Source organism: Panulirus ornatus, chromosome 6 (genome assembly GCF_036320965.1).
Source record: "Panulirus ornatus isolate Po-2019 chromosome 6, ASM3632096v1, whole genome shotgun sequence".
Taxonomy (NCBI): domain Eukaryota; kingdom Metazoa; phylum Arthropoda; class Malacostraca; order Decapoda; family Palinuridae; genus Panulirus; species Panulirus ornatus.
Genome location: NC_092229.1, coordinates 19,738,962 through 19,758,425, shown reverse-complemented (window position 1 = coordinate 19,758,425; position 19,464 = coordinate 19,738,962). Strand labels below are relative to the sequence as shown.

Genomic DNA, 19,464 nt, shown 5'->3' with positions numbered 1-19,464 from the left:
TGGTTTAGGCTTGTGGAAAGAATGAGTGAGAAGAGGTGGACAAAGCAAATGTATGTGTAAGAAGTGGTGGGGACAAGAAGGGGAGACTAAATTGGAAATGGAAGGATAAAGTGAAAACTTATCGAGTGCTAGGGGCCTGAACATACAGGAGTGTAAAAAGCATGCATGGGATGAAGTGAACTGGAGCAATGTGTTAAACAGGGGCGCCATCTCCTGAACATTTTCCACAGTCAAACACTTTTCTGAGATTTATGAGTGCTGTCTACATTAACAATATATTTTTAGAAGGAGTCTTACACTCATGGGGTCCTGTCTCTTGAACATACACCATTAGCATACAACTTTTCAAATTTACGTATGCTGTCTGCATCAACCAAATCTTCAGTCATTTTATTACATTCATCCATCATTCCTATACTATCAACATTATTCTTAAAATTTTTTCAAGAAGTTTCTCACTTAATTTCAGGCTATGTCCTGTGGTTGTCCTGTCCCTACATCCTTTGAAGAACTTACTGTCTGCATCACCAATCTAGTTTAAAAACTTACAAGGTTGTGATCAGATAACCCATCCCTTTTCTCTTAGAAGATGGACAAATATAAGGCTTCTGGCCCTTCCCCATAACTCAGCTCTCTTAATTCTGAACCATCTTTATTGCTTTTTTGTGGACCTTTTTTATTAGCTCTTCTTACTCCTTAAGGAGCAATGTCTAAATCTGAGAAGCATATTCTAGCTTGAGCTTAAGATATGATCAGCTTGCTTGGTCTCCTCAACTACTTTCCTAATATAAGACTGGCAACAAGATAGGAACAATGTTGACACCCATGTCCTTCTTACATACAAGACAACTGAAACTTATTATCTTCAAGATAATAATCATATTGGGGCCTTCTTTCACTTTGTCCCATCCTCATTACTTTACACTTACTCAAGTTTGACTCTCATCAGCTGTGTATCAGACCAATTTTGAGGTGTGTTTAAGTCTCCTTGTTCATTGATGCAACCCCCTTTGCTTTTTCACTTCCCTCACGACCTCTGCATCATCTGCAAGCATATTCAGGTAGGAGTCCATCCCTTTGGTAATGGTTTCAGAAAAGAGCCCAGAGGCACTCTGCTGGTCAGCTCAGCCCATTTGGAGAAGTCTTCTCTGTCTCCTTCCAGTGAAATAATTTTGTATCCATCACCCTTATTCCTATCTGGTGATCTGGCTTCTTAATCAGTCTCTCAAGTGCAAAGTGTAAAATGCTTCTTAGCACTCTCAAAACAAACAATCCACTTAGCCTTCCATTTTTTTTCTAAAATGAGCTCACTCTCTTGTAGAACTCTAAATGGTTTGTTACACATGACCTCCTTTCCCTAAAACTGTGCATTCTCTCACTTATATAAATTTATCCAATTGCTTTTTAATCATATCTTCCAGAAACTTAAACACCAAACTCGTAAAGGAGAAAGAGCTGTAGTTAAGCACCTGTTCCCAGTCTTCTATCTAATAAAGAGGTATGATGTTTTCCTCTTCTTTTCCCTTGGCACCTTGTTTCTCTCCAGTGACATACTGACCAGTATTTCAAGCAGTTTATCAAGCAAATCTTTAGCACATGGTCTCTCCAGCGTCATTTCAACCATATTTCAAGCAGTTTATCAAGCAAATCTTTGGCACATGGTGAAATTTCACCAAGACCATGAGTCTTGCATGGGTCAAGACCTGGATATTTCAATGATTTCTAAAACTTCCTCACCATTCCATCTGAGTAGTACTGAGGCTATACAGAGTGTCTTCACTGTGAAAACACTTGGTAATCTTTTAATTGGTTTATTTATTATATTTATGATTACACAAGGACCAATGTCTATGGAAGTCCTGGTGTTACCCAGGACTTTTCTAAGGGTTCCTGCAGCTAGTTCCAGTATCATGGAAATGTAGATTCATGTGGAATGAGAAATTCTGTGACACAACTATACTTATCTTACAGCCTTGCCAATCGTGAATTTTCACTTGTAGTATAACTTCGACCAGACAAAGTCCATTATCACCTACAGAGTTTTCTTGTCTCCTATATTCCAGCCAAGAATCCATTTTAATAACCAAGCTCCAGGGGTTGATGAACAGCTTGTCTGACTGTGGACTGACTACAACACCCAGGATTCAAATCTATTAGGTCAACCTTGAGCAGTCCATGAGTTTGTCACAGTCAGAAATGCTAACCACTACATCATGAAGGTCTTTATTACTTGTGTATTCTTAATATTTCACCACAACATGCAATCCAGCAAAACAGTTACATGATGGTTGAGGTGTCATTGGTGCTTCTTTGAGGGGATTGGACTAGATATACCTTGAGCCATTCAGAGGACAATCATATATGTCATACTTAATGCAATGGGAAATAAAAAGCAGATATTAGAAAAGACAAGAAAGATAGAAACTGAAAAAAAAAAAAAGGGAGAGAAATAGAAAACAGCAACCCCTTATGGAAAGTGTGGATTTACATAAGGTTCCTAATAAGATTCATCAGGCTTTACGAAAGAATGGGCCTTTGTCTTATGACAGTCCATTTTTGGAGAATATAATGTGGACTGGTAAGTGGGATTCAAAGTGATTAAACAGCTACAGAAAAAAAAAAGTGGGTGATGAAGTGAAATTTCTTTCTTTTACAACAGTTACTGCATGAAATATCATATCAAAAGCAGATACTGGAAAACTTACTCATGAGGTGTATGATGAGATGCAGTCTTCAGGAACCAATTGACACATGCCTGCATGCTTGTAATTGTGTGAGCCCCATCAATGAAATAAGTAAAAGGTCCACAAGACATCACCTATGAAAAAAGAAAAAGCTTTACCCATATTTGCTTTCTTCTTAAAACAAAAAAATAAAGTAATTCCCAGAACTTCCCAAATACCTCTTACATTTGTAGCACCTTTCATAAAGCCTCTCAGTGAATCCTACCATACTATTTCCTCACATCCATAAATGCTACATACAAATCAGTCTCTTTTTCTGAGTATTGCTCACAAAAATTCTTCATTTTGTAACAACAATGCTCCATTGAAATCAAATGTACTGTGTATGCCACCATCCTCTCAAGTCACCAAATGACCATACACCTTTCCAGGTACACTAAACAGATTTATACCTCTGTAATTCAATAATTCACACTTTTATCCTCTGCCTCAGCATAAGGTACCATATATTTCTATGCATAGTATATAGTTCGAGTTCTTCCTTTTGTGCTGGTGTCTCACCTGCATAGCCATTGTTACTGCATCCAAGTCCTTCATGAAATCATTAATCATCTTCCCAGTAAATTGAGGTTGAAACATCAGGTTTTAAAGTTTTTTTTTTTCAGGGAAATCCACAATCCAAGCCCCCATTCACCAGGCTGCATATGTTTTGGGAACTTATTTAACTTATATCAATCAGGAAGTAGGAGGCTAGCACCCCAGTTGCACCTTAAAGACTTTCAGTGCCGGTAGAGTTGCTAGAAACACCCTCATCAACCACAAACTGCATGGTTTCTTGGATCCATTTTCTCATCTTGCAGTCATTAGTATTTTTCAGTGACAAACTCTTCTAGTTTGTTACTACGATCATCCATCTCAGTTGAAGGCTATCCTTGTTTCAGGAGTCCTGAATTAGCAATGAAGTCTATCCTCGTTTCAAGGGTCCTGAATTAGCAATGAAGTGAGTTAGCAACCACACAGGGCACAACCCACCAACAAGGATAGAGGAGTATGCACTACCATGGCAACATGCATATGTATACAGTTTTCACATCTTCTCAAGCACAGGTGCTGAGTTTACCCAGCCACTACATTCTATTTGGTAAGTTAGAGATATCTATAACAATTTAGGATTGCCACATATAATCAGTGGCAACACTTAGGATACAAGATGGCTTTACAGGTAAAGTGTCTGTCAATCAAAAAGTTCAGAACCGAGAGACTTCCAGTGTTCGAACAGTTATGTAAAGTGGATACTATCATAAAAATCTGTACATGGAAAATATATAATAAAACTACATACTTGCATCAGTTTGGTTATAATAGTATCTTCAGAAAATAACTTTAATTCTAAATTCATGTAATCATGATACAGTCCAGCAAAATTATGGCCCCTAACCCCCAGCATTATGGGGAGCTAAGAATCTCTGGGTTCCAACCTGATCTACTGTCAATGAGAAGGAGGGTTCAGACAGTAGGAGTAACAGCCTCTCCTATGGCCTTTCTCCCCAAACAAACCTGCCCCTTTTTCTCTTCATTAAACCAAATTTGTGGTCTTTCTTGTTACCTCTCTTCTGTTGAACACCATCTGTCTAATACTTCTCTTGATATCTCGCTTCCCTTCGAGACCCAGCTGCCTAACGATGTTCTCTCTAACACCCTTCTCATATGACAATATGAACTCATAAGTCTGATTCAAAGGGGGTGTCTGTGCTTGTTCCAACATCAAAACACCTGTGGCATGCCTCAAGGACTCTGACTCCCTAAACTGAAGTTATCTGGCTCAAGGTCTGTACCCCAATTATCACCGTTTTCCTTTTCTTTACATACAGTTATCCAAATTCTTCAAACTTTATAACTTTCTTCAACTAAATGAACTTCTGCCATGAGGCCAGGACTTCCTCCCATCAACAAGCTGAAATCTTCTTTATGGGAATTCAACATTCACCACAGGGAATGGCTGAACTACCATACAGATGACATGAGGAGCAAAGCCTTCACATTCTCCATTCTCAATGATCTAGAGCAAATTTTCACCCATCCTACCCACACTCCTGACTGCAATGACCATTCTCCTAAAAATCTGGATATGTTTTCAATCTCTAATCTTTCACACTGTAGCTGCACAATCTCACCCCAACTGGTTCATCTGACCACCCTCTCATAAATGTATCACTTTTAGCAGCACTTCCCCATCTAAAAGTAAATAATGGGACCTCAACAAAGTTGACTGGCATAACTTATGAAAATTCACTTCTGACTTTCCCTGAGTAAATTATTGCATCTTAAGTGGTGAAGCTTGTCTTTGTCAAACACACAGGAGATGCTATTGTTGCATGAACAGAATCACTTTTCCCCTCTTCCTCCAAGATAACCACTTCCTCTAACCCAAGGATCAACAGTTCTTATTATGAGGCCATTCAGACATGGGATCAGGCATACTGGGCTTGGAAAACTCTCCTTCCTCCAACTCCTATGCAGCATCTGTCACTGTCCGTAATCAATGCAATTACATTATCTACAAGGCAAAGCATTCCTTTATTCAAAGAAAGTGCAATACCCTCTCCTCTTCACCTACTGATTAAGTCTTTCTGATATTTTGCCAAGGGCATCACTAACAACTTCTGTCACTCTAATTTTTCTTGACTCTTCTGTTCTGACAGTACTATAGCTCTACTGTCCACAGACAAAGCAACTTTCTTTGGTTCTCAATTCTCCCCTAACTCTACCTTCGATGACACTCTTCTTACCAACCCTATACCCATCCCCGTAATCTCTCTCTGAACTGTCTGAAAAGCTTTTCTCTCTGGGCACAAGCAAGGCTTATGGATCTGATGGCATCCAGCCTCTTGTACTTAAAGAGTGTCTCCAAATTTGCACCTGTGCTCGCTCATCTGTTCCCTTTCTGTTAAAAACTACAACTTTTCTTTCTGACACTTTTTAAAGACTTTTTCTCACTTAAAAAATTCGCAAATACTTTTCCATATCTCCTGTCTTTCCTTTTCATTAACTTCCAAACATTTCAATTAAGACTGTGCCTTCACGTGCACTTTTATCTATGACTGGAGCCTCCAACATAAAAGAAAAAGTTTAGTGCAATAAATGTAATTACCCTGCATCAGACTGTTTGTTTCTTTTGAAGCACTTTCATTTCTCCAACCCATTTTCACATTTATTTTTCTGTCATGGGAATCATTATTACTTCATGAGTTGGGTTAGAACCTATTGATGCATATGGTGTAGAAAAATACATATTTATTTATCTATTTTGCTTTGTCGCTGTCTCCCGCGTTAGCAAGGTAGCGCAAGGAAACAGACGAAAGAATGGCCCAACCCACCCACATACACATGTATATACATACACATCCACACACACACATATACATACATAAACATCTCAATGTATACATATATATACACACACAGACATATACATATATACACACGTACATAACTCATCCTATCTGCCTTTATTCATTCCCATCGCCACCCCGCCACACATGAAATAATAACCCCTTCCCCCTAAATGTGCGCTAGGTAGCACTAGGAAAAGACAACAAAGGCCACTTTCGTTCACACTCAGTCTCTAGCAGTCATGCAATAATGCACCGAAACCACAGCTCCCTTTCCACATCCAGGCCCCACAGAACTTTCCATGGTTTACCCCACATGCTTCACATGCCCTGGTTCAATCCATTGATAGCACATCGGCCCCGCTATACCACACTGTTCCAATTCACTCTATTCCTTGCACGCCTTTCACCCTCCTGTATGTTCAGGCCCTGATCACTCAAAATCTTTTTCACTCCATCTTTCCACCACCAATTGGGTCTCCCACTTCTCGTTCCTTCCACCTCTGACACATATATCCTCTTGGTCAATCTCTCCTCACTCATTCTCTCCATGTGACCAAACCATTTCAAAACACCCTCTTCTGCTCTCTCAACCACACTCTTTTTATCACCACACGTCTCTTACCCTATCATTACTTACTTGATCAAACCACCTCACACCACATATTGTCCTCAAACATCTCATTTCCAACACATCCACCCTCCTCCACATAACTCTATCCATAGCCCACACCTTGCAACCATATAACATTGTTGGAACCACTATTCCTTCAAACATACCCATTTTTGCTTTCCGAGATAATGTTCTCGACTTCCACACATTCTTCAACACTCCCAGAACTTTCGCCCCCTCCCCCACCCTATGATTCACTTCTGCTTCCATGGTTCCATCCGCTGCCAAATCCACTCCCAGATATCTAAAACACTTCACTTCCTCCAGTTTTTCTCCATTTAAATTTACCTCCCAAGTGACTTTTCCCTCAACCCTACTGTACCTAATAACCTTGCTCTTATTCACATTTACTCTCAGCTTTCTTCTTTCACACACTTTACCAAACTCAGTCACCAGCTTCTAAAGTTTCTCACACAAATCAGCCACCAGCGCTGTATCATCAGAAAACAACAACTGACTCACTTCCCTAGCTCTCTCATCCACAACAGACTGTATACTTGCCCCTCTTTCCAAAACTTTTGCATTCACCTCCCTAAAAACCCCATCCATAAACAAATTAAACAACCATGGAGACATGACACACCCCTGCCACAAACCTACATTCACTAAGAACCAATCACTTTCTTCTCTTCCTACATGTACACATGCCTTACATCCTAAATAAAAAGTTTTCAATGCTCCTAAAAACTTGCCTCCCACACCATGTATTCTTAATACCTTCCACAGAGCATCTCTATCAACTCTATCATATGCCTTCTCCAGATCCATAAATGCTACATACAAATCCATTTGCTTTTCTAAGTATTTCTCATATACATACTTTGAAGCAAACACCTGATCCACACATCCTCTACCTCTTCTGAAACCACACTGCTCTTCCCCAATCTGATGCTCTGTATATGCCTTCACCCTCTCAATCAATACCCTCCCATATAATTTACCAGGAATACTCAACAAACTTATACCTCTGTAATTTGAGCACTCACTTTTATCCCCTTTGCCTTTGTACAATGGCACTGTGCAAGCATTCCGCCAATACTCAGGCACCTTACCATGAGTCATACATACATTAAATAACCTTACCAACCAGTCAACAATACAGTCACCCCCTTTTGTAATAAATTCCACTGCAATACCATCCAAACCCACTGCCTTGCCAGCTTTCATCTTCTGCAAAGCTTTTACTACCTCTTCCCTGTTTACCAAATCATTTTCCCTAACCCTCTCACTTTGCACACCCCCTCGACCAAAACACCCTATATCTGCCACTCTATCATCAAACACATTCAACAAACCTTCAAAATACTCACTCCATCTCCTAACATCATTACTACTTGTTATCACCTTCCCATTAGCCCCCTTCACTGAAGTTCCCATTGATTCCCTTGTCTTACGCACTTTACTTACCTCCTTCCAAAACATCTTTTTATTCTTCCTAAAATTCAATGATACTCCCTCACCCCAACTCTCATTTGCCCTCTTTTTCACCTCTTGCACCTTTCTTTTGACCTCCTGCCTCTTTCTTTTACACATCTCCCACTCATTTGCATTATTTCCCCTGCAAAAATCATCCAAATGCCTCTCTCTTCTCTTTCACTAATAATCATACTTCTTCATCCCACCACTCACTACCCTTTCTAATCTGCCCACCTCCCATGCTTCTCATGCCACAAGCATCTTTTGCGCAAGCCATCACTGCTTCCCTAAATGCATCCCATTCCTCCCCCACTCCCCTTACGCCCTTTGTTCTCACCTTTTTCCAATCTGTACTCAGTCTCTCCTGGTACTTCCTCACACAAGTCTCCTTCCTAAGCTCACTTACTCTCACCACTCTTTTCACCCCAACATTCTCTCTTCTTTTCTGAAAACCTCTACAAATCTTCACCTCGCCTCCACAAGATAATGATCAGACATCCCTCCAGTTTCACCTCTCAGCACATTAACATCCAAAAGCCTCTCTTTCGCGTGCTTATCAATTAACACATAATCCAATAACGCTCTCTGGCCATCTTTCCTACTTACATATGTATACTTATGTATATCTCTCTTTTTAACCCAGGTATTCCCAATCACCAGTCCTTTTTCAGCACATAAATCAACAAACTCTTCACCATTTCCATTTACAACACTGAACACCCCATGTACAACAATTATTCCCTCAACTGCCACATTTCTCACCTTTGCATTCAAATCAGCCATCACTACAATCCGGTCTTGTGCATCAAAACTACTAACACACTCACTCAGCTGCTCCCAAAACACTTGCCTCTCATGATCTTTCTTCTCATGCCCAGGTGCATATGCACCAATAATCACCCCTCTTTCTCCATCCACTTTCAGTTTTACCCATATCAATCTAGAGTTTACTTTCTCACACTCTATCACATACTCTCACCACTCCTGTTTCAGGAGTAGTGCTACTCCTTCCCTTGCTCTTGTCCTCTCACTAACCCCTGACTTTACTCCCAAGATATTCCCAAACCACTCTTCCCCTTTACCCTTGAGCTTTGTTTCACTCAGAGCCAAAACATCCAGGTTCCTTTCCTCAAACATACTACCTTTTTTTTTTTTTTTTTTTTATACTTTGTCGCTGTCTCCCGCGTTTGCGAGGTAGCGCAAGGAAACAGACGAAAGAAATGGCCCAACCCCCCCCCCCACCCATACACATGTACATACACACGTCCACACACGCAAATATACATACCTACACAGCTTTCCATGGTTTACCCCAGACGCTTCACATGCCTTGATTCAATCCACTGACAGCACGTACATACAAACATACTACCTATCTCTCCTTTTTTCTCATCTTGGTTACATCCACACACATTTAGACCCCAATCTGAGACACATTAACCCCAGACACATTAACCCCAATCTGAGCCTTTGAGGAGGATGAGCACTCCCCGTGTGGCTCCTTCTGTTTTCCCTTTTTCATACATATTCGCCTTATCCCACATTAGCAAGGTAGCATTAAGAACAGAGGAATGAGTCTTAGAGGGTATATCCTTACTTGGCCCACCTCTCCATTGTGTGGAGTAAGGTGGATGTGTTGGAAATGAGATGTTTGAGGACAATATGTGGCGTGAGGTGGTTTGATCGAGTAAGTAATGAAAGGATGAGAAAGATGTGTGGTTGAGAGAGCAGAAGAGGGTGTATTGAAATGGTTTGGTCACATGGAGAGAATGAGAGAGGAAAGATTGACAAAGAGGATATATGTGTCAGAGGTGGAGAGAACGAGAATTGGGAGACCAAACTGGAGGTGAAGGATGGAGAGAAAAAGATTTTGAGCGATCGGGGCCTGAACATACAGGAGGGTGAAAGGCGTGCAAGGAATAGAATGAATTGGAACAATGTGGTATACTGGGGATCGACGTGCTGTCATTGGATTCAACCAGGGCATGTGAAGCATCTGGGGTAAACCATGGAAAGTTTTGTGGGGCCTGGATGTGGAAAGGGAGCTGTGGTTTTGGTGCATTGTGCATGACAGCTAGAGACTGAGTGTGAATGAATGTGGCCTTTGACGTGTTTTCCTAGTACTAACTCATGCCCACATGGAGGGGAGGAGGATGCCATTTCATGTGTGGTGGGGTGGCAACAGGAATGGATGAAGGCAGCAAGTATGAATATGTACATGTGTATATATGTATATGTTTATGTATGTATATCTATATGTTGAAATGTACAGGTATGTATGTGTATGGGCGCGCATGTATATACATGTGTATGTGGGTGGGTTGGGCCATTCTTTTGTCTGTTTCCTTGTGCTACCTTGCTAATGTGGGAGACAGTGCCAAAGTATAATAATAGTAAAAAAAAGATAATCTAGGGTAAACCATGGGAAGTTTGTGGGGTCTGGATGTGGAAGGGGAGTGGTGGTTTTGGTGCATTACACATGACAGCTAGACACTGAGCGTGAACAAATGTGGCCTTTGTTGTCTTTTCCTAGCCCTCCCTCGAGCGCACGCGGGGGAAGGGGTGCCATTTCATGTGTGGTGGGTTGGCAGCGGGAATGGATGAAGGAAACATGTATGAATATGTAAATGTGTATATACGTATGTGTCTGTGTAATGTATATGTATGTATACATGTTGGAAAGAATTACAATTTTGCGCGTGATCAAGTATATTCCTATGAGTCCACGGGGAAAATGAAACACGATAAGTGCCCAAGTGCACTTTCGTATAATAATCACATCATCAGGGGAGACACGAGAGAAACATATCAGTCAGTTGATATACAATGAAGAGACGTAGTTAGGATGCCATTTGGTAAACATGCGATTGTCCAAGACAGACAACGAGCATATCATAAACTTATTATGTTGACAAGAAGGTGAATTGTTTACAAATTTTATCAACAATAAAGTTATCCAATTTGTATAGACCATCATTAATATCAAGATTATAATTCTTTGTGTATCAAATACTGGAAGATTCAGTGATATTTCTCGTGGTACTGGAGTTAAGAGTTAATAACTGGGAAGGCATTACTCCAGTCAATACAATGATCATAGTTTTTAACATGATTAAACAAGGCATTGGATTCTTGTCCCATTCTTATACTATATTTATGTTGCTTAAGTCTAACAAAAAGATCCTTACCAGTCTGCCCAACATAAAGTGCCATGTAGAAATTGATAAGTTTTATGTTGGGCAGACTGGTAAGGATCTTTCTGTTAGACTTAAGCAACATAAATATAGTGTAAAAATGTTTCAAGAATCAAATGCCTTATTTAATCATGATAAAAACTATGATCATTGTATTGACTGGAGTAATGCAATCTCAGTTATTAACTCTAACTCAAGTACCACGAGAAATATCACTGAATCTTCTATTATTAAATACACAAAGAATTATACTCTTAATATTAGTGATGGTCTATACAAATTGTCTAACATCACTGTTGATAAAATTTGTAAACAATTCACCTTGTCCACATAATAAGTTTATGATACGCTCGTTGTCTGTCCTGGACAATCGCATGTTTGCCAAACGGCACCCTAGCTACGTCTCTACATTGTATATCAACTGAATGTTATATTTCTCTCTTGTGTCTCCCCTGATGATATGATTATTACACGAAAGTGCACTTGAGAACTTATCGTGTTTCATTTTCCCGGTGGACTCATAGGAATGTATGTACACATTGAAATGCATAGGTGTGTGTGTGGACGTTTATGTATATACATGTGTATGTGGGTGGGTTGGGCCATTTTTTCGTCTGTTTCCTTGCACTACCTCGCAAACGCGGGAGACAGCGACAAAGTATAAAAAAAAAAAAAAAAAAAAAAAAAAAATATATATATATATATATATATATATATATATATATATATATATATATATATATTTTTTTTTTCTTTTTTATACTATTCGCCATTTCCCGCAATAGCGAGGTAGCGTTAAGAACAGAGGACTGGGCCTTTGAGGGAATACCCTCACCTGGCCCCCTTCTCTGTTCCTTCTTTTGGAAAATTAAAATAAAAAAAATGAGAGGGGAGGATTTCCAGCCCCCCGCTCCCTTCCCTTTTAGTCGCCTTCTACGACACGCAGGGAATACGTGGGAAGTATTCTTTCTCCCCTATCCCCAGGGATATATATATATATATATATATATATATATATATTTTTTTTTTTTATGGATGGGGTTGTTAGGGAGGTAAATGCAAGAGTTTTGGAAAGAGGGGCAAGTATGAAGTCTGTTGGGGATGAGAGAGCTTGGGAAGTGAGTCAGTTGTTGTTCGCTGATGATACAGCGCTGGTGGCTGATTCATGTGAGAAACTGCAGAAGCTGGTGACTGAGTTTGGAAAAGTGTGTGGAAGAAGAAAGTTAAGAGTAAATGTGAATAAGAGCAAGGTTATTAGGTACAGTAGGGTTGAGGGTCAAGTCAATTGGGAGGTGAGTTTGAATGGAGAAAAACTGGAGGAAGTGAAGTGTTTTAGATATCTGGGAGTGGATCTGGCAGCGGATGGAACCATGGAAGCGGAAGTGGATCATAGGGTGGGGGAGGGGGCGAAAATCCTGGGGGCCTTGAAGAATGTGTGGAAGTCGAGAACATTATCTCGGAAAGCAAAAATGGGTATGTTTGAAGGAATAGTGGTTCCAACAATGTTGTATGGTTGCGAGGCGTGGGCTATGGATAGAGTTGTGCGCAGGAGGATGGATGTGCTGGAAATGAGATGTTTGAGGACAATGTGTGGTGTGAGGTGGTTTGATCGAGTGAGTAACGTAAGGGTAAGAGAGATGTGTGGAAATAAAAAGAGCGTGGTTGAGAGAGCAGAAGAGGGTGTTTTGAAGTGGTCTGGGCACATGGAGAGGATGAGTGAGGAAAGATTGACCAAGAGGATATATGTGTCGGAGGTGGAGGGAACGAGGAGAAGAGGGAGACCAAATTGGAGGTGGAAAGATGGAGTGAAAAAGATTTTGTGTGATCGGGGCCTGAACATGCAGGAGGGTGAAAGGAGGGCAAGGAATAGAGTGAATTGGAGCGATGTGGTATACCAGGGTTGACGTGCTGTCAGTGGATTGAAGCAGGGCATGTGAAGCGTCTGGGGTAAACCATGGAAAGCTGTGTAGGTATGTATATTTGCGTGTGTGGACGTATGTATATACATGTGTATGGGGGGGGGGGTTGGGCCATTTCTTTCGTCTGTTTCCTTGCGCTACCTCGGAAACGCGGGAGACAGCAACAAAGTATAATAAAAATATATATATATATATATATATATTCAGGGGACAGGGGAGAAAGAATACTTCCCATGTACTTCCTGTGTGTCATAGAAGGAGACTAAAAGGGGTGGGAGCAGAGGGCTGAATATCCTCCCCTCCCGTTTTTAATTTTCCAAAAGAAGGAACAGAAAAAGGGGCCATGTGAGGATTTCCCTCTAAGGCTCAGTCTTCTGTTCTTAACACTACCTCGCTAATGTGGGAAATGGCAAATATGTATGAAAGAAATCAAAAAAAGATATATTATTTTGTGGAGGCAAAGGTGAAGATATGTAGAGGTTTTCAGAAAAGAAGAGAGAATGATGGGGTGAAGAGAGTGGTGAGAGTAAGTGAGCTTGGAAAGGAGACTTGTGTGAGGAAGTACCGGGAGAGATTGAGTGCAGAATGGAAAAAGTTGAGAGCAAAATACGTAAAGGGAGCTGGGGAGGAATGGGATGTATTTAGGGAAGCAGTGATGGCTGTGTAAAAGATGCCAGTGGCATGAGTAAGGTGGGAGGTGGGTAAATTAAGAGAGGGTAGTGAGTGGTGGGATGAAAAAGTAAAACTGAAAGTGGATGGAGAGAGATGGGTGATTATTGGTACCTATGCACCTCGGTCATGAGAAGAAAGATCATGAGAGGCACTTTATTTACCTCCTTCCAAAACATCTTTTTATTCTCCCTAAAATCTAATGATACTCTCACCCCATCTCTCATTTGCCCTCTTTTTCACCTCTTGCACCTTCCTCTTGACCTCCTGCCTCTTTCTTTTATACATCTCTCACTCATTTGCATTATTCCCCTGCAAAAATTGTCCAAATGCTTCTCTCTTCTCTTTCACTAATAATCTTAATTCTTCATCCCACCACTCACTACCCTTTCTAATCTGCCCACCTCCCACGCTTCTCATGCCACAAGCATCTTTTGCACAAGCCATCACTGCTTCCCTAAATACATCCCATTCCTCCCCCACTCCCCTTACCTCCTTTGTTCTCACCTTTTTCCATTCTGTACTCAGTCTCTCCTGGTACTTCCTCACACAAGTCTCCTTCCCAAGCTCACTTACTCTCACCATTCTCTTCACCCCAACATTCTCTCTTCTTTTCTGAAAACCTCTACAAATCTTCACCTTCGCCTACACAAGATAATGATAAGACATCCCTCTAGTTGCACCTCTCAGCACATTAACATCCAAAAGTCTCTCTTTCGCATGCCTATCAATTAACACATAATCCAGTAACGCTCTCTGGCCATCTCTCCTACTTACATACGAATACTTATGTATATCTCTCTTTTTAAACCAGGTATTCCCAATCACCAGTCCTTTTTCAGCACATAAATCTACAAGCTCTTCACCATTTTCATTTACAACACTGAACACCCCATGCATACCACCAATTATTCCCTCAACTGCCTACATTACTCACCTTTGCATTCAAATATTCTCATTTAATTATATTCTTTTTTTTTTTTTTTTTTTTTTTTGCTTTGTCGCTGTCTCCCGCATTTGCGAGGTAGCGCAAGGAAACAGAAGAAAGAAATGGCCCAACCCATCCCCATACACATGTATATACATACGTCCACACGCGCAAATATACATACCTACACAGCTTTCCATGGTTTACCCCAGACGCTTCACATGCCCTGATTCAATCCACTGACAGCACGTCAACCCCGGTATACCACATCGATCCAATTCACTCTATTCCTTGCCCTCCTTTCACCCTCCTGCATGTTCAGGCCCCGATCACACAAAATCTTTTTCATACCATCTTTTCACCTCCAATTTGGTCCCCCACTTCTCGTTCCCTCCACCTCCGACACATATATCCTCCTGGTCAATCTTTCCTCACTCATTCTCTCCATGTGCCCAAACCATTTCAAAACACCCTCTTCTGCTCTCTCAACCAGGCTCTTTTTATTTCCACACATCTCTCTTACCCTTACGTTACTTACCCGATCAAACCACCTCACACCACACATTGTCCTCAAACATCTCATTTCCAGCACATCCATCCTCCTGCGCACAACTCTATCCATAGCCCACGCCTCGCAACCATACAACATTGTTGGAACCACTATTCCTTCAAACATACCCATTTTTGCTTTCCGAGATAATGTTCTCGACTTCCACACATTCTTCAAGGCTCCCAGGATTTTCGCCCCCTCCCCCACCCTATGATCCACTTCCGCTTCCATGGTTCCATCCGCTGCCAGATCCACTCCCAGATATCTAAAACACTTTACTTCCTCCAGTTTTTTTCCATTCAAACTTACCTCCCAATTGACTTGACCCTCAACCCTACTGTACCTAATTACCTTGCTCTTATTCACATTTACTCTTAACTTTCTTCTTTCACACACTTTACCAAACTCAGTCACCAGCTTCTGCAGTTTCTCACATGAATCAGCCACCAGCGCTGTATCATCAGTGAACAACAACTGACTCACTTCCCAAGCTCTCTCATCCCCAACAGACTTCATACTTGCCCCTCTTTCCAAAACTCTTGCATTCACCTCCCTAACAACCCCATCCATAAACAAATTAAACAACCATGGAGACATCACACACCCCTGCCGCAAACCTACATTTACTGAGAACCAATCACTTTCCTCTCTTCCTACACATAAACATGCCTTACATCCTCGATAAAAACTTTTCACTGCTTCTAACAACTTTCCTCCCACACCATATATTCTTAATACCTTCCACAGAGCATCTCTATCAACTCTATCATATGCCTTCTCCAGATCCATAAATGCTACATACAAATCCATTTGCTTTTCTAAGTATTTCTCACATACATTCTTCAAAGCAAACACCTGATCCACACATCCTCTACCACTTCTGAAACCACAATGCTCTTCCTCAATCTGATGCTCTGTACATGCCTTCACCCTCTCAATCAATACCCTCCCATATAATTATATTATATTAATTATATTCATTATACATAATCTCAATTTCCCGATGATACAGGTCTAGTGGCTGATTTGGGTGAGAAACTGCAGATGTTGGTGACTGAGTTTGAAAAAGTGTGTGAAAGGAGAAAGTTGAGAGTAAATGTGATTAAGAACGAGGTTATTAGGTTCAGTAGGGTTGAGGGACAAGTTTATTAGGATGTAAGTCGTAATGGAGAAAGTGAATGGAGGAAGTGAAGTGTTTTAGAAATTTAGGAGAGGACTTAGCAGCAGATGGAACCATGGAAGCGGAAGTGAGTGACAGGATGGGGGAGGGGGCGAAGGTTTTGGGAGCGATGAAGAATGTGTGGAAGGAGAGAACGTTATCTTGTGTTGTGTGTTTTGCAAAAGTCATTCTGCATCTAATTCATTAAAGTTTAGGTTTAGAATGACTACAGCACTAGTATCAGCCTAAATTTCAAGCACCATCACATGACATTCAAGATTTCACAACCTCTGTATCTAAAAAACATTATATTGTAAATGATCAAGAATAATTCATTTTAAACAATGGAGTTATCACTGGTTTCTTGATGGAAAACAGACATGCAATGCTCTAGATGACAGAAGATGACGGAGTAAATCATCCCCACCAGTCCCTGAGGAAAAAAGGGTCCCCATCTACCTTATTAGTCTCTGAGGAATAGTGCTCCTCATTTCCCCAACAGCATCTGAGAAACAAGGTTCCTCTAATACCCCACCAGTACCTGAGTAACAAGGCTCCTCACCTCCTCCAACAGTGCCTTAAGTGCAAAGCTCCTCACCTCCCTAACATGTACCTGAAGGACAATGCTCATCTCTCACCTTCCAAGAATCTGAGGAAAAAGGCTCCTTGCCTACCCCATCAGTATCTGAGGGATAGGGCTCATCACCTTCCCAACCAGTAGCTCAAGAACAACAGTCCTTGCTTTCCCTAAAATTACCTAGGGAATAAGGTCCCTTGCTTCCCCCACCAGTACCTGGAGAACAATACCCCTAGCCTCCCCAATGAGTACATGAGGAACAATGTTCCTCACCAGCCCACCTGTACCTGAGGAACAAGGCTCTTTGCATTCCCTACCAGTACATGGGAAACAAGACTTCTCGTGTCCCTCACCAGTACCTAAGGAATGACTCTCCTAACCTACCTTTTATCATGTGTTTTGCTATTCTCATTAACACCATAATGGTGAACAACTGCTGAAGCATTATACCCATGCTCAATTTATTTTTTACTTGAAGAGGCTTAATTGTAGTTGGTGTACTTGCTCGACACTAAGGGACAGTAATGACTGGTTGAAGTGGGCAAAGGTGTAGAAATGCAAAAGTGGCAAACAATGCAGCCATACTCTTTAAATGCAAGTAAAGAACTGATGTGGGGGTAGAGTGACTTGCAAGGCATTGGCACCCTATGAGGCAAGGCCAGCAGGGTTCATGTTCTACTGCAACAGCTAGTGTTATAATGAAAAAACTAAATGACACTATTGTATTCTCAACCAGTAAACCTATGGCCTTCTTAGGATCACAAGCATCTATATTCTACATGGCACTTTCATATGCATTGCCATTTCTGAATGTATCAATCATTATAAGTTTAAGAATTTCGAAAGAACCTACCAGAAAGTAGTGAGTAGAAAAAATAATTCATACTTGCTGCCTTTATTCATTCCCATCATCACCTCACCACACATGAAATGACAACCCCCTCCCCCCGCATGCGCCTGAGGTAGTGCTAGGAAAAGACAACAAAGGCCACATTCGTTCTCACTCAGTCTTTAGCTGTCATGTATAATGCACCGAAACCACAGATCCCTTTCCACATCCAGGCCCCACAAAACTTTCCATGGTTTACCCCAGACGCTTCACATGCCCTGCTTCAATCCATTGACAGCACGTCCATCCCGGTATCCCACATCGCTCCAATTCACTCTATTCTTTGCACGCCTCCTGCATGTTCAGGCTCCAATTGCTCAAAATCTTTTTCACTCCATCTTTCCACCTCCAATTTGGTCTCCTGCTTCTCCTCGTTTCCTCCACCTCTGACACATATATCCTCTTTGTCAATCTTTCCTCACTCATTCTCTCCATGTGACCAAACCATTTCAAAACACCCTCTTCTGCTCTCTCAACCAAACTCTTTTTATTACCACACATCTCTCTTACCCTTTCATTACTTAATCAAACCACCTCACACCACATATTGTCCTCAAACATCTCATTTCCAACACATCCACCCTCCTCCGCATATCTCTATCTGTAGGCCACGCTTCGCAACCATATAACATTGTTGGGACCACTATTCCTTCAAACACATCCATTTTTGCTTTCCGAGATAATGTTCTCACCTTCCACACATTTTTCAACGCTCCCAGAACTTTCGCACCCTTCCCCACCCTGTGACTCACTTCCGCTTCCATGATTCCATCCGCTGCCAAATCCACTCCCAGATATCTAAAACACTTCATTTCCTCCAGTTTTTCTCCATTCAAACAGAGTAGAAAAAATATATGAAAAATAAAATCTACCATACTACTGACTAATATATGTTGAATGTTTTGAACAGAAGACAAATGAAATCAAACTAATGTAAGTACTCTGGTTTATTGTATGCTTTCCCCAATTGGGAAGGTGTTCATGATACTCACACACATAATGGGAAAAGTGGGTGGAACAATACAATAGATGGAGGAAGTAGTGAGACATAAACAAGCTAGATGAAGAAGCTAGTACTCAAGCCAAAACTCAAATTTCACTTGGTAAATGACAGTTATTTTTTACTTTTCATGAATTTTTTTACACAGTTCTCTGCAGTAGGTTCTTACCTAACTCATGAAGTAATAACAATTCACATATTCATACAAATAATAACATAACCAAACTGACGTGAGTAAATCTGGTTCATAATATGCTTTTCTTGAACAGATGTTCATGACAGTAATCACTAGGTAAGTATCCATTTGGTCACAAACTTTCCAGTTGGCAGGCGCTCTACTGTAATGTAATTTCCAAGGACAGTCCAATTACCAACACAACATGATCCTAGATGTGATTATACCTCTGAATACAA

The 19,464-nt window shown here is 40.9% G+C and overlaps 1 protein-coding gene across 2 annotated transcripts in view; it reads right to left on the bottom strand.

The window, feature by feature from the left end:
- LOC139749112 (folylpolyglutamate synthase, mitochondrial-like) overlaps nucleotides 1-19,464 on the bottom strand; it is a 116,435-nt gene that overhangs the window by 15,182 nt on the left and 81,789 nt on the right. Inside the window, exon 8 of one of the 2 annotated variants that reach the window (XM_071662699.1) lies at nucleotides 2,706-2,818. In XM_071662699.1, the coding sequence (XP_071518800.1) occupies nucleotides 2,706-2,818 (113 nt within the window). Of the gene's footprint in view, nucleotides 1-2,705; nucleotides 2,819-18,982; nucleotides 19,389-19,464 lie in introns of those variants that run through there. The other variant, XM_071662700.1, reaches the window with a different exon arrangement.